Source organism: Danio rerio, chromosome 24 (assembly GCF_052040795.2).
Source record: "Danio rerio strain M-AB ecotype USA chromosome 24, GRCz13ab, whole genome shotgun sequence".
Taxonomy (NCBI): domain Eukaryota; kingdom Metazoa; phylum Chordata; class Actinopteri; order Cypriniformes; family Danionidae; genus Danio; species Danio rerio.
In genome coordinates, this window is record NC_141044.1 from 31,199,724 (window position 1) to 31,216,897 (window position 17,174).

The following is a 17,174-nucleotide window of genomic DNA, read 5'->3' on the forward strand; positions in this document are numbered from 1 at the left end:
AAGAAGGATGTAAACAACAGGAAATGCTGTTTGGCACCGTTAACAATTCAGCTAGAAATTCATATTTATCAGTCAAATCGCTGTAAACATCCACAATCTTCACCAGCAGTGTCTCCCTATGCTGCCACTTTCCCTGCGTTCTACATTTTAAATAACAACCTTGCAAATATGTGCGATATGTGAACGTTTAATATTACTTGCACATGCTTATTCTGAAAATATGTGAAAGATTTGTCAGATTTTATTTTAGAGAGCAGGCGTGAGGTTCAGCTGTGTGCTGATGTAGCTAACAGCAACTATTTACACAGCGCAAAATCGTATGCTTGTAGGGGCGTGACGTGGAGCTGATCCCCGAATCACAGCGCATTATGTTAGTTGACCAATCAGAGCCTATTGAGGGTGGGCCTTTCAGAGGAACTAGGAAATATGACAGTCGTTTTCATGTTAGCGGAGTAAGATACATACAAAAAGAATGTTGTTTTCTACAAATGAAGCATGAGCACACACTGCTTTGCATCTTATAAACACAACCAAAGACTTAAAAATACACTGTGGACCACCCCTTAAAAAGTGGTTTTGATTTGGGTTTTCTGTGTAAAATCAGACTAATAACAAAACAACAGTGGTACCATATCTTAAAGAAAAATAAAATCTCCAAAAGAATGAGTGAGGTTGAACAGAAAAGTCCTCCAATTACCTCCAAAGTGTGTCTGAGTGGCTCTCAGTGAACCGTGAGGCATCACAGCCTGACAACATCTGATTCAATTTAGCGACGAACCTCCTGTTTCTCACCGCCGCCACAGACCACTGCTCATCCAGAGCTCATCCAGTTTCATGCCTGCTACAGGAAATCCATGCCTTTAAGAGCTCCAGACTTCTGCATTAAACCCACACGCCAGGTAACCTCAATTTATATACTTTTCCCCCAGAGTGCCGTCAATTTACTAAGCAAGCAATACAACAAAAGATGCTTATTATAGCGCAGTTTCACATTAAAAGAGACACTTCAGTCATGCTCCTGGAGAAGCTATAAAGTGAGTGCAAAAACACAGAGAAGTAGATACAGCGAAGAAGGCAATAAGCACAGTGAAAAAAATAGGAGTGGGGGAAAGTCTGAGAGAATTTGGCCCTCATTTGTCTCTGTGGACAGGTAGTTAGTGGCTTTCCGCTGGCCTGTTCCTTCACAGGCTGCTGTCCTGTCTCTCCGGCTCACACTAAATCACATCCTGCAGCCAAGCACCACTATTATTACCAGTCTGTGCACCTTTTTTTAAGATTACACCAGTGCGGCAACAAGGATTCGCCCATTGAGTCTCCATTCATGACCTTTGATTGGTTTCTTGACCCCTGCTTGCCATTGCCTATTGTTTTACATTTTTAGCAGGTTCTCTTTAGCAGTTACCTTACTGAAATACAAACAACTACAGATTTTTATGGCCTTTTCTGGACACGTTACAATATTGTTCCATTCCTTTTTGTTAGTTAATGTATTTATAATGAACAATCTGTTTATAGTTATATCATAATTTAACACTTACTAATTACTTATTAAAAGGTGCTTGGTAGAGTCTGTGAAATGGCTGGAGAAAGAGTTTACTACATCAAGTATATACCCTGAAAACGTGTCAGTAAATGCAAACAAAAAGAAATGTATAGATTTTAGCTCTATAAAAGCTAAATGTGTTATAGCTTTGGTATGGAAAAATACCCAAAAGACCTGTTCTTGAACAATAAAAAAAGGAAATGTCTGGTAATATTGCTCTTGACAGACAGTTGAAGTCAGAATTATTAAACCAATAAGTTTGTTTAAAATTTGCTAATTATTTTAAGTACTGTTCGCAGTTACTTATTTTAAATGACTAATTTTAAATAAGCCAATTTAAAATTGATACTCAATCCATATTTGTGAATTAAATAATAATACTGCTTGTAATCTGTTAACTTAGTTTAATTAAGTAGATATAGGGTATTTTTTACAGTGTAGTGTACCTACATTGGTTATCAGCAAATGTTATTAATTACTGGTTATTGGTATTTACTAAAATGCCCATATTGGTACATCAATAGTTTTGTTTGGGTTTTTTTGCAATAAAGTGTGAATACTTTGTTTTAATTGCTCTAAAGGTAAACAAAAGTGGACAAAATAAAAATATTTCAACCCCCATATACACTAGTATTTATTTACACAGTGTAGATGATCTACAATTGATATGTACACTGACCACTGAAAAACTATCAAGGCAACACACAGTTCCTCCATGTATTACAGCCCCATTTGACACACAAATGTTAATTATTTATACAGTACATCCACAACTATAAGCTTTTTAACAGCTATTTGAGCCCACCAGGGTCACAAAAGTCATTTAGAGGGCTTGATGTTTCTCACAGAACGTCACACACATTATGAATAAACCAAAGCAATTCATAATCAACCCCTGCTAGACGCTAGTTTCATAATGTCTGTGGTGGAAAATCAGACAAGATCTGCTGTACTGATTATGAGCATTTATGACCAGAACAAATCCTCTTATATCCGATCAAGCAACAAAGAGACCTTACCTAGACATAATATCCCTGAACAGTTTCCCAGTGGAGGCCTGAGACCCAAATTTAGCACAAAAGCAGCTCTGTCTAAATCTGTCACCATCCCGACTGATCCAGATCCACGACAGCCAGTATTTCATCACACCTCCACTTTGAACTGCACATCAGGCCAGGAGGAAGAAAGGTGTGCTGCTACTAAAGTAACATATAGATTAAGAAATAGCATTACTGCATCAATCTAATTATCCGATAATGGTGAGGTTTATGGATGCCGTCAGGCTTTTAGATGCAGTAATTGTTAAGATAAGCAACTTTTATGACATGCAGATGATGTAAACAGTCTGTTGCCAGGGGCTACAGACAGATTGGGCTTAAAGATGTCAATAGTTGTTTGCTTAGGTGAAAACTAACAAGTTGTGTGGGTGATGGGTTAAGGGCAAAGCAGACTGTGTCTTCTTCAAAATACTCAGTGCTGCTGAATGCAGTATGAAGTATGAAATATGAATGTAGTGTGCTACTGATATGATTTATAACCATACTTTTCAACATTGGGATGTGAAAATAAGGGATATCTCATTAACCTTTTCTTCACGGTATAACATTTGAGTTTAATATATGAGTGAAAACATTCACTCATAATAAATCTCTCATTTAGGTTTTTTCATTTGATTACATTAAATAACAGAGGTGTCACTTTAAAAATGCACAGATCTATAATGAAAGCATTTGATTGCTTTCCTAACTTTGTATGCTCATTTAAGACTAAATTTATTGTTTAAAAGAAAACCAACCAAGATCGACATGTTTAGATGTTGTTATTGTTGTTGTTATTATTATTATTATTATTATTATTATTATTATTATGTCTGTTCAAACACGCACCCAAAACCCAAAGTGTCCACTTTAGCTCCGCTTCAAACCAGGTGTACAGAATCCGCTTGGAAAACAGCATCTATTTATTAATATGGAGCATGTCTGACAGTCACGCACCACTATATGAACTGACTGTTTTCAGGATTACATAGGAGAGGTGACGACGCTTGTAATGGAAAGGAATCCCACCGTTTATATATTTACTTCAAAGTGTTTTCATGCCTAAGTAAAATAAAAGCACAGAACAGATTTACATTTACGAGCAAAAGGCATCCCTCTTCGATATCGCTCTTGGCATGTAAGTATGGCTTAGTAATAAATGTAATTCCTGCACACCGCCGGCCAAACACTAACTAACTAACTGGCGAATGACATGAACTAGTCTGCTGTTCGCAATTTCAGGAGGCGTGGCTTTGAATCACAGTCCCTCCCCACCGTCCAAAGATAATATGCTAAGCAGTTATTAGGGCTGTAACGTTACACGATATAAAATCGAAATCGCGACACTCAGATCTACGATCCTGTGTCGCGGTGTAATAAGGAAGAATCGCGACACACCCACCCCGTGATACCTTTCCAATAACGTCACGCGTGCCTGCAAAAGTTGAGCTAATTAACACTTTTTTTCGTTCGACATTACAAGCACTGCTCCGTTTAAGCCCTCGCAATATTTAGCCGGGAGAGCTCACACGGAGCTCTTAGTAAGGGACCGTCTGAATGTGTCAGGAATATCAAAAACAAAACCAACTTAACCCCGCTTGACAACCGACAACGCCAGAAACATTGCCAATGCTGTCAAAGCGGCCGGATTTTCAGCGCATATACGTTGATTTGCTCACACTGTTAATGTGGCTGCGCAGAGAGGGATGGGCGTTCACCAGATGTCAGGTAACAGCCAAACTTTTCTGTAACCGTGCTGTGCGCTTTCTGTTTGAACCTTTGGGAGTGCTGACTGACAGGTGCGTGAGGTCAGAAAACACGACGAAGCTTTCAGTTAAAATAAACAGTTTCTATAGTTATAGCCTACTTTATTTAGAGATAAAGGTATATGGCTCTGCATATAATCACTCTATCTTGCTGGAGTTTATAGCCGTTTCGCTTTACTTCAGGACGCATTAACACCGCTCTGAAGGTCTAATCTTTGTTTTAAGTTATCCAGAGCTGTATGCATATACAAATCTTGAATATCACAATAGTATTAAATATTACAATTGTAACAACACAGACAGCAACACTTTTGCACAATCGATACCCAGCTGATTCAGTCGTTTCATAAGAGGACCGCGCCTCTTCTTTTTTCCTTGTCAACATAAAGGCAGTAAGGTGCGCCTTGTTTTCGGCCACTTGTTTAACTGCAAGGCATACTTAATTTGCGGGATGATAACGTATAACCCGTGCCTACAGACACGTTTGCTAAAGAAGCAAAATGGAAGAAGAATATTGCTGTTTGATACAGACCTGTTGATACTAAACCAGCGCTTATGTTGACCTGGATCTGCGTAATAAACGCAACAAATAGGCTTTACTTTTTATTTTACAGCTTAAAACATGTACGCAGATTAATGCAATATCATATTTAAACAAACTGTTTACAAAAAGTCTACATATGCGCACGTGTTGTTGTCTTTTCATCAGGCAGCGCGCGCACTTGAACCGCGAGGGAGAGAGAGGAAAGCATAGGCTATATCAGGACATAATCTTTAAAATAAGGATTTCTATTAAAATGTAAAAGGTTTTGTGATTATAATAATAACAGCGGGGCATTAAATAAATGCATATTTTCCGTGGAGCGAGCAATTTGAGGAAGTCTGCGATTTTTATTTGACGGAAGAAATAAACATATGATTGGAAAAAAGCCTATGCCGGTTATTAAAAAGAATCAGTCAGTATTTTCGTTTTGTAAAATAAATTAATTATTTAAGTGAAAATAATTTAGGGCATTCCTATTTATTTTATTCATTTTATTTAGATTATTCTGCTCTTCTGTGCTAAACACTGCAGGTGCGGGAAGATGTTGTTCTGTTCCGCTATTAATATATAAAAATAAATCAGTATTTTAAAATGCAATATTTAATGTGTCATACACAAAATAGACACGTCAATTTGTTTAATATAAAATTAATAGTATTCTGACCAGTTAACCGTTAATAACGGATTAATGAGCGGCGGTTGTCGGTTAGCAAAATTAACGAAATGAGCATCCCTATTTAATTTACTTTTTCTATGCAAGAGAACTTGAAAAATAATTTTCAACATGCTTGAACCATCTAAACAATGGAGTTTAGTTTGGTTTTTCAACAGTATTTTGTTACAAAGAAAACAGAAGTGATATAGCTTTGGCTATTTATTTATTTTATATATGGCTATTTATATTGTTAATAATTTGCATAGTTAATATTGTTCTTTGATGTTTAGTTTATAACGATTTTTCAAATGTTATTTAATTAAAAATAGTTTTAAAAATCTTTCTTTTTCCCACCCCACACGAAAAAAATAAAATAAAAAATCGTGATACGAATCGAATCGTGGGTCAAAAATCGTGATACGAACCGAATCGTGGGTTTGGTGTATCGTTACAGCCCTAGCAGTTATCATTTTGGCAGATCACCTACAGCACCTTTAGGTTAATTTCAAGCCCTGCATTAGACAAATAATGTTTATTCATAGTTCTATTATTTATTTACAGTGTAAAAATTATGTATGTTTAAATGTCTAAAAATGTACTTATTTTTAAGCACAAAGAGAGAAATGGACTATTGTTTTTTTTAATATTATTTTGTGCTGTATTATGTGGTTACTCAACAGCAATAAATAACACTTTAAAATATAAGGAATTTTCATGTGATTTTCCAAACTATAGTGTTTTAAAATCAATGAATGCATAACACTTGGGATAACCGTAAAACCGTGATTATTTCTCAGATTATAATCGTACAACCAAAATCTTTAATCAATGCATTCCTATTTGTGCAGCAAGAGTTTCCTAGAAATAGGTTGACTTATGCATTTACTGTATTTTGTTTACACTCATGCCAATAAACTAAACATATATTGCCATTAAGTCACAGTTCACAAAAAAAAATCAAGATTTTGCTGTTACACAGAGTATAATTTTTTTTTTTAATGCTCTTTGAACCCTTTAGACTGACCCATGTCAGCTTAGACATGAGATTTGAATCATTTTTGCACAACTTTGTCCACACAATTTCAACAATCAACCAGATCATTGCTTGTAGTACCAGGTTTGTGGCTATTATTTGAATTTTCTGTAGTAATTATTTACCCACAGCTGAGTTTGCTTAAATGCTTTAAACACTGCACAGAGCTGTTCTGCCAACTAACTTGTACTTTCACATTATGCATTACTAACACAATAAGATACACAAGGTTTGTTTACAAACAGTCACAAAGGCGTTTCAAATGAGTCAGCATAAAGGTAAACCTGTCATTTATAAATAACAGCTCTTCATGCAATCTAATGCTGTAACATTATTCAGCAGTGTACAGACCCTAGCCAAACTATCAGTTACAATATTATCCTCAACTGCAACTAACCTTACTCTATTTCTGGTCGAGAGTCAAATTGCTTTCAGTCTCTCTTTGGCAAATATATGTGTGTGTCATTGAGACATCACCCAGGGGAAGCACAGATAATGAGTCTTTACTGTGGAGTTTATGGTGATCTTAACGAGCTGCTGCCCCCATCATAAAAACTATTAGAGAAGGACACTCAGGCCCCGTTTACACTAATGCGTTTTAGTTTGAAAACGCATAAGTTTTGCTACGGTTACGCCATCCGTCCACACTACGCCGGAGTTCTCGAGCGCCGAAAACGGAGCGTTTCGAAAACGCTGGAGAGGCCGTTTTCATTCTGAAACGCAGCTGCTCCGTCTCAGTGTGGATGATGGAAAACGGAGACATTTGAAAACGGAGGCGGGGCTGCAGACATTCGCCTCTCTGATTGGGGCTTTTCCTGAATATTAAGTAGCCTAACACGCACAGTTCAGTCCTGCATCTTCTCCGTGTAAGTTAAAACTTCGCAAGTTTGATCATGGCTGCAGTCTCTTCTTCTCAGTTTGATATGGAAAACAGACTATACCGAGGACACGGGTAAATCTTCAAAGGGAACAGTGTACTTTATAACTTCATTCACATCACCCTGGCTACGTTGTTTTACTTTCTCAACAATAAAATGTAAACATGATTTAAGGAACTGCCTATTTTCATTTTAATATTAACAACTAAACAGACAGCAAAAATGTTGAGGCGCCGTGCTGCAAATATGAGCGTCATCTTCACTGTGTGCATATTTATAACAAAACGGAGCCTACAACAACTGCCTCCTTTTAATTTCAGTGAAAATACGAAACACACCCTCTCTTTGCTGAATATCAGTTTTAATCGATAATGGCCATTATAAAAGTGTAACATACAATAAGTTTATACATTATAGGAAATAAAGGCAAGCGATCAGTCAATATACAGAATGTACGTGCTCATTAATCATTAACTTATCTTTGCGCTTAGCCAAAACACGTTACCTGAGAACAAGTAATAGATTCCAATGTCCAATGAATATGTCGTTAAATAAAGACAACAAGATGAAAGAAATATTCCGTTTAATAAATATAGTGAGGTTAGATCCAGCGGGAGATGCTTGATGAGAAGTCCGACTAGCACAGCTCTCATCTGGGTAGATTGGCTGCAGCGCTTGCCTGAGAGTGTGTGTGTGTGTGTGGTCACATGATGTGCGTTTTCAGCGTTTTGGTGTGGACGGAGAGCAGTTCAGAAACACTGGGTGAAACGCGAGTGTGGACGCGGATCGTTTTCATTCTAAAACGCCGTTTTAAAACTAAAACGCACTAGTGTAAACGGGGCCTCAGTTGCTAGAACAATCAATAGTCAGGCACCTACTAGAGATGAATGATTGAAAACTGTGTTGATCGAGTTAAAAAAAAAATCCTGTAACAAAATTACTTAGTTTCATGAAAAGATACTGAGGATTGATACAACACTGGATATTCACTGATGCAGTTTATATGTAAATCTGGTGAATACAAACAAATGAATAATATCCGAAATCAAACAATAAGTGCTCAGGGGTAAATAATGTGTAGGTGCTCTTCCGGTAAGGGATTCATCAGAATAAACAACAAAACTCAGTCCAAGGCACTCGAAAAATGTGGAAAAAATATTATTAATAAAGGCTTTTTAATATTTTTTCCGCATTTTTCAAGTGCCTTGGACTGATTTTTGCAGCTTGAACTAATAATGTGTTTAACATTTTTGTCAATAAACGACTAATAAAAACTCTACACTATATTCTATAGATTGACATTTTAAATATGTTTAAGTATGGTATGTTTTTTCTTAAATGGTGTAGAATGGTTTAGTATCTATAAACTCTCTTAGCTGGAAATATAGTTCTAAAACTTTTATTAATTTTAGATAATGTTCATTTTAACTAAGTTAAATATTACAAATGTATCAGTTAATATTATTTAATGGACTGAGCGAACACTTAATGGCTGCATTTTATTAATTAGCACTAAGCTAAAGCACCGAATTGCTTAATAATAGTTAATGCATTAACATGTGCTACCAAAAAATACAGAAATAATATTTAAATTTTTATTTAGTTCTTTAAACATTTCTCATATAAATCACAACTAGGGCTGGGCAATTAATCTAATAACTTGACATTCAGAACCTACAATTGATCTAATTTTTCCAGGTCCAATTTTTCAGTTACTTTCTCTACCGCGTGTGGAGTCATGTGACCCCGCTCTGTTAGGCTACTTAATGGTTCTGCATTGAACATATGGGTATGGTTTGGCACAGCCTTCATGTGGTAGAATATCCATGCACCTCTCAAAAAATATAGCTATACGTCGAAAATTTAGCACTACATTGACGATGATTGGAAACTGTACAGAGAGGGCATTTTTTTCATTGGAATAAAACTATTGTTTACATTAAAATATTTGCTTACAGGAGATTCAAGAAATGCACCATTTAAATTATTATTTACAGGATATACACAAGCTATTTTATTTAGAAGAGATACTGCTTATTTTCTACTTTTAATATAATTTTTTTTTTATATATATTTAATTTTGTTTCCAAAAGTGCAAGTTAATTATTTTCACTTTTTATAGGAAAAACGTGGCTGTTGGTTTCAGGCAATTTCAGTTGTTTAACGTTGATGTTCAATAAATGATCATAGATAGTAGATAGTGTGTGTTTCCTTCAGTTATTTTAAAATCAAGTAATGCACCCTTCATTCAAAAATCTCTCACTTGTATGAGCATAATTACTGTACAAAACTTGTTAAATAAATAAATAAAATAATGGTTTATTAATCCTGATCAAGTTAAAAGTGGTGAGATTTTTGGAAAAAAAGTTTTTCTTAACAATGACTTTAAATAGCAGCAACAGTAATTGAACAAAAAAAAAAGAAATGAGGAAATAAGCATGAACAATTAAATGAATATACAAAACTATTTTAACCATAACAGATTAATTAAAACTGACAACTGTATAATACCACATATATACAGGAATCAGAGAGTGAAAGCAAGACCTTTTAAGACCTTTATAAAACTCTTTTCATACATTTTAAGACTTTATAACCACTTTAGGTTTCAACCGGAAACACTGGTGAGATTTTAACTTACAGTATTTACTAAAAATTAATGTAAGAAACTTATCCAAAAGTATAACGTTATTTATATACTGAATAAACAACACAGGATTTTATTGATTTCATAAACTACACAGCATCCTGATATTCACAGATTTAATTTAACTTTAGCATACAACCATACATTGCATAATCAAAAATGATATAAAATTGAATACCTTGCAAAATAGCATTTAAGACTTTTTAATCGTTTTTAAGAGCCTTATCTCTACATTGATTTATCAACTTTTAAAACTTTTAAGGCCCCACGGACACCCTGATATAATACTAGGATAATAGGTTTCCCCATCAAAAAGTATGTGTTAGCATGCCATGTAAATGCATATATTTATTCACAGGGACATTCGATGGCAGCAACAATAATCTAAATGAAAAAGAACAGCGAGGAAATCAGCACAAACAATTAAATATCCAATACATTTGAACCAACACATAAATTAATATTAATTACTGCCTAATAACATGCATATAATACTAACTTAACATTTATTCCAATCAAAATATCTATTTTTAGCATGTAAATATATATATTTTCAGACTATTTTAGCAAAACTTTTAGATTTTACCCTCAACAACTTCTCCCGCAGGGTCACTCATAACTAGCAAACGGTGCAGAAAGAAGCACTTTGTAGTCACTGAACACATGGTGATTCCATCTTGAAAACACGTCAACAGCAGGGGAGTGTGAACGGAGCTCTGCGTATTTAAGTGCATCCCTGTCTGACGGTGTGGGCTCATTGAGATCAGCCAGTAAAGACTCACTTGGTAGTGCGAGTCACTTAGGCCTGAGCGCCAAGGCATGTCCGATGCACTTGTGCCAGCGGGATACCTATTAGGCTAGCTGGACCAGCTTTTAAACCCGCTTTCTGAGTGATTAGACATAACCATCCATGCAATTTCCAGTTCTCATCAAGCTTGCATGTAGCTGGCAAAAAGTGGGAGTTCATACCTGTGAATCTGAAAACATCTGCGCTGAAAAAAGTGCACATTTTACAACACCATTATGTCAATTAGAGGTTTAAGAGGTTAACTGGTCATTTGCTAATACGTATACTGGAATGCTGCTAAGCCATTCGGCAAAATTCCCCAGGCAGAGTCAGAAAACTCCTAGAAACGCACCTGGGAAAGTGAAAGGTAAAGGCAAGTTCTAGGATGTCTTTTTGCACTTTGTAACTCTGAAACATGAGTCACGGTGTCCATTATCACATTTAGCGCCGGCGTTTTTCAAACGCTGAGAGAAAGTCATGAAAGAAGCCTTTAACTTGTCCGGAACGGCAAAGATATCAGCATGTTATTTCAGCTCTCCCTGCAGGCCTGCTAAAACACACCCTGCTGTGCGTCTGACTAGTTATCTGGTTACACAGCTGGAGAGCTTCCTTGTGTATAAACAGAAACTGCTTTGGTTTTCTGCTCGTTGAGACAATAAACACAATCGAGCCACTTCATTTTGCGGTCAACTTGGAGAAATGACGTATGCGATAGAAATAGGGGTGATGTAGTTTAGTGGTTAGAAGTTATGAAAGGTTGTAGGTTCAAGCGCTGCATAAAACAAAACCAGAGTTTTCACTAAATCACCATGCATGGTCGCTACAATCAGATGTGGTAAGAGAACGCTCAGATTGTTATTTTGCACCAACTATGACATCATAAGATTCATTTTTGGGTTCTAACCTGAAGCCACTAAGACATTAACTTCAGGGGAATTGAATAGTGTGGCGATCGTACTGTGAGGTATACTAATCCATAAACATCATCATTCCTTAGAAACCCATATCGCTGGCATAAGCTGTTCCACTTCACAGGATAAAACTATGGATGAACCAATGTGGACATTTATGTTGTTTATGTTATCAGTAACTCATCTTGTTTTCTCTTTATAACAATCTCTTGTAATGTAAGCATCTGCTGTGTGTGTAATGTGTCGTGTTGCATGGAAGGCACTGATCAAAACCCCCTTATCGTAGCAGAAGTGGATCAACCAGAGGAAAACCCATAATTTCATTATTAGATTATGATGTATTTTCATACTGAACTGATACTGATAACTTTTAAAAACAATAAATTTGTTCATCCGGTCACACATTGTCAATTATGAATCTGTGCTATAACTTACATCAAACAGATTGTGACAAAAACAGGCTGATATTGTGTGGTGTGACCAAGGGCTTAGATTTGCTCTTGACATTGGTGGGGACATACATCATTAGAGCTGCACTGAACAGCAAAAATTCTGCTTCGCGCTTTTAAAAAATATAATTAAAGTACTTAATAATATAAAATAAACACTCAACAATACAAAAACCAACCACGGTACATGCTGCAAAAGTCAATCTACAAGATTGTACTGCAGTCAGGCTTTGAGGAGGTATGGATCTAGGGAAATTTAGTGCAATTTAACTGTTTTATCTTGATTATAGCTTCTCATGATCATGGAGGCCAAAATCAAATGTGAATTTCGATTAATTGCACAGCCTTGGTTAATAGTATTACAGTGAACTCGGAGTGAACTTGACTTTTTGCATGTGTAGGTTACTAAGGGGTGACGGAACATTATTATATTATTTTGAAGTCGATTCAATTATTGGTAGGGACATTTCAGTAATAGATGGATATTGGTGGGGACATGTCCCCTCCGTCCATGCCAATTCTACACCCATGGGTCTGACCACAACATTAAGGACAACTGACAGATCAGTCGGCAGACCAGTCTTGCATGTTTTCGTCCAGTTAACTGATGAAACTATTTAAAATAAATGCCTAAAAGTATATAGTTTAAAAATATAAATATTAGCCAACCTGACTGAACCCAGTCATTTTACAATGTACAAATGTTTAATTTTTTTACTAATTAAATTGTGGAAAAATAATAACTTGTAAACACTTAATGTTTGTCTGATAAAGTGAAAATGTGTTGTTTTTCTAAACTTAAAAAATTACTTATATATCATATTCTCAAAATGTAAATTTGTGGAATAATTTAGTTGACTTTTCTTGCATAACTGCTATGAAACTGAAAGGGATCCCCATCCAACCCGAAGCAGGATGGATAGATAGATACAGTAGATACGATAGATAGATAGATAGATAGATAGATAGATAGATAGATAGATAGATAGATAGATAGATAGATAGATAGATAGATAGATAGATAGATAGATAGATAGATAGGTAAGAAACAACATATCATATGGGGGAAAACAGCTAAATCCTACAATAGCACAAATTCCTTAATGATTCAAATTCTTTCCAAAGGTTGTGTGAGCTTGATTTGTAATTAAAAGTAATAATGAAAGATTTAGCTTTAACCGGTTTCTCCGCTAGAACCAATTCAGACAGTCTGGAGATTTAACGTAGGCTACTGAGGCGATTTTTTACACACAATAGTTTAAAATTCTAATGTTATCAATATATGCAACAACAAAGCCAGTGTGTGAGAGTTTGACACACTCGGCCAAACTCCTCGCGACGTTGTTTTGAAACCCTCTAGATTTCCAGGCAAACTCGCAGGGTCAAACAAATAAACAAACTCACCTCATTTTTTTCGACTTGCTCTCTCTTTTGTTGAGAACTCCCGGGACGCAGTTGGTAAGCTCGGTCCAGTCCGCGTGTAAGCCGCAGCTCCAGCCGGTGGAGAACCGAGAGAACAGCCAGGTTTCCTTTCGGTTCGGACGGTAGCAAGTACACTTCTTCTGGCCCGGTCTACAATCGCAGGGAAGCTCCAAGCGAACATTTTGGACCAGATGCCTCCCGAAGGTGGTCCCACCGGTTTTTTGGATGTGAAGAAACACAATCACGTCTTCCCCCTTGATTTCGAAATCAATCTTGCGCTCGAGATCTTTAATAGGGAAGTAGTACTTTTTCACATAGTGCGGATCCGGAGTGGGGAAAATGGTCATATCCTCTTCGCCGAGAAGGTACCCGTGCGGGGAGCCGAAGTTTATCACCCCGGGCGCCACGTACTGGTACAAAATCAGCATGAAGAAGACCGATCCGACCACGATCAATAGAAATTTACTGGTCCTTTCAACCATGTTCCTTTCCGTGTCGTTCATTTGTTATCATTTCTCAGACAACAGTCCGCGGTGCTTCTGCGGTGCCTTGCACCCTTCTCGTCTCTCCGTTGACAAATCATCTTAGGTCCACTTAAGAGTTCAGGCTTTTGAGATAGTGTGTGTTTGGACTCATTATATCCACATTTCGACTGCTCCCCCTGTCAAAAATCCAGTTGGAATCTGTTCACGGGACGCTTATTGCGGGTGAAGGCGCTGCAGTTCTCCGAGCTCGAGTTGTCGAGTCTTCTGTGTGAAGCCACCCGTCAGAAAATACCTCCCTTGTCTCGTATAATTATTATACACAGCGACACCCACTTTCCCCCGCACACACATCAAGCTCACACTAGTAACTGTGAAGAAGGGGCTGTGAATACGTTGTTTGTAGTGCACGCCTGCGGTGATTTTTTTTTGTTTGTTTCCTGGTTGTGGTTTTAGTTTATTTTTGATGCCAGACATTTGACTTGTCTCATGGTCCACATAAAAAGCACCAACAATTTCGAGTAAACAAAAAAAACTTAAAGAAACTAAAATATATTTTTGGATTGTGTGGTGTTTTTTCTGCTTTTAGCAACTATGAATGTACAATTAGATGTATAAGGAATCAATTCAACAGTTATATTATAGATACATCACGTATGTCACGTAGGCTATATCACGTTTATGCTATTTTTAGTTCATCACATTGTTACTTGAGTTTTAGTTCCTGTTGCAATAGTTCATGTTTGGTTGTATGTATCACCCTGTATTTGTCTCTTATTTCGTTGTGTCAGTTATTTTCAATAGAGTCTTCGTGTATTTTGTCTTCTAACATTCTCGGTGTCTGAATACCTGTCATTTTACATTTTTTTATTTTTACATATATTTTACATATTACATTCTAATTTCCGCCATTGACTTTTATTTGCCATAAAGCTTGTCTGTTTTTAATGCATGTGAAGTAAAAATAAATGTAAACATGTATTAAATGGCTTAGTCTTTTCCTTTATACATATAATGATTAATATACATTTAAAATTTCCAGATTTGATTGATAAATAAATGCAATAAATAATGAAAATAATGCATTTCCACCAAGCTTCTTCTTATTATTATTTTTTTCACAAGCCAGGTTCTTATAAATAATTACTTGTTTTATGGTGAACTTACAAGGCGATGCGGTGGCGTAGTGGGTAGCACATTCACCTCACAGCAAGATCGCTGGTTTGAGCCTCGGCTGGGTCAGTTGGCGTTTCTGTGTGGAGTTTGCATGGGTTTCCTTCATGTGCTCCGGTTTCCCCCACAAGACCAAAGACGTGGGATAGGTGAATTGTGTATGATAAAAATTGTCCGTCGTGTACAAGTGTGTGTGTGTGTGTGAATGAGTGTGTATAGATGTTTTCCTGTGAAGGGTTGCAGCTGGAAGGGCATCCGCTGCGTAAAAAACATTTGCTGGATAAGTTGGCAGTTCATTCCGCTGTAGCGTCTCCAGATTAATGTATAGAGACTAACCCGACAAGAAAATGAATGAATGAATGAACTCGCAAGTTAACAAAAATATTTATTTGGCTTCATGCCAGCGCACTGAGAACTAAACTTTTGTACGAGAACCAAAACATCAACCCTGTAGTAATTGAGGAGATTTAAGAGTTGGTGCCGCGAATCCACTCAGAGCTGATAGAGGGCGACACTGAAAGATATGAGGGCTGACAAATGTTGTGAAATTCCTTTATATATATAACAACTGTTGAAAAATTAATAAAATATGTATGTATTTGTAGTAAACTTGCATGGCAAAATAACTAAAGTTGACATTTCAGTTTAATAAAAGGCTAAAACTTTGACATTGTATGTTACAATTAAATCATACAGTTCTAACATTTAGGCTTTATTTTTAAAGTCCATCTAAAGCACAAGCAGTGATTGACAGACATTGCTGATTTGTGACACAGCAAAGCTTTTTAACCTCTGGGGCTTTTGAATTTAAGCCTAAGTGCAAGTAAAGCAATATGTTTAGGTATTACATTTTTCATTTCTGAACACTATGACAATAAGGCTTAAAGTAAGCCTGTTTCATGTTATATGTGGCTGTCGTGACTGTGGGCGAACTCACATAGATCCTGTACAGATTTTGAGTGATGTTCCATTACAATCTGCTTTGCCTTCAATTTTTCCCCGTAGTCATTTAGTCATGTTCCTGCTCCATTTGTCAGTTTAGAATTTCAGTAGGAGGCCTGACCTCAACCCCTTTTAACTCTGACACTAATGATTTTATGAGCTTTAAACACACCTTTAGTGTCGGCCTGACTCTACAGTTCAGCTGACTTCCTATTTGTGAAAAATTTCCCCATTTATGTCAGCTCGGCTAAAATGAATCTCTTGATCTCGGGTGTATTTGTTGATAATACAGTGGTGAACTTTTCCCTCGTCACTTCAATGAAGCAATCAGCAATGTTTTTCTGTGTGAGAGAGTCCATTAGCCAATAAATGAAATATTTTCTGTGTTAGAGCCATCGCATCACTTTATGCTTTCCAAATCATGCATAAAAGAATATGGAGGGAGGTGAAAGCATATTTTGATTTATCTGTCACTGTTAATACACTTTAAAACCCAAATGTATTAAATAAAATAAATGTTGTTAAATCAAAATATACTTAAAGTTAATTCTACTCATTTAAAAAGAGTTTTAAAGTCAGTGTTGAAGGTAATGAGTTAATTAATAGCTTATTAACAGAGTAAGTTCACAGTACTCGTATATATCAGTTTTTTTAACTCAAATGGTTTGTTGCAATCGGTTTCCTCAAACAGTTTGAGTTGCCTTAACTTATTGGGTTTTCCAGTAGTCAAATTGCTTCGTGTACTCAAATGGATTAGGTTCATAGTACTCATTAGGATTAGTTTTTGAACTTAAATGGTCTGTTGCAATTGGTTTCCTCGAATAGTTTAAGTTATCATAACTTATTGGGTTTTACATTGCAATAATAACAACTATTATTTCCAAACAGGTTTCGTAATACATTAT

At 36.3% G+C, this 17,174-nt stretch overlaps 1 protein-coding gene across 1 annotated transcript in view; it reads right to left on the reverse strand.

Annotated features, from left to right (window-relative positions):
* hs6st1b (heparan sulfate 6-O-sulfotransferase 1b) overlaps nucleotides 1-14,175 on the reverse strand; it is a 95,378-nt gene extending 81,203 nt beyond the window's left edge. The window contains 1 exon segment of the mRNA NM_001080203.1: nucleotides 13,655-14,175. Within this exon segment, the coding sequence (NP_001073672.1) occupies nucleotides 13,655-14,175 (521 nt within the window).
* Nucleotides 14,176-17,174: the final 2,999 nt, after the last annotated feature.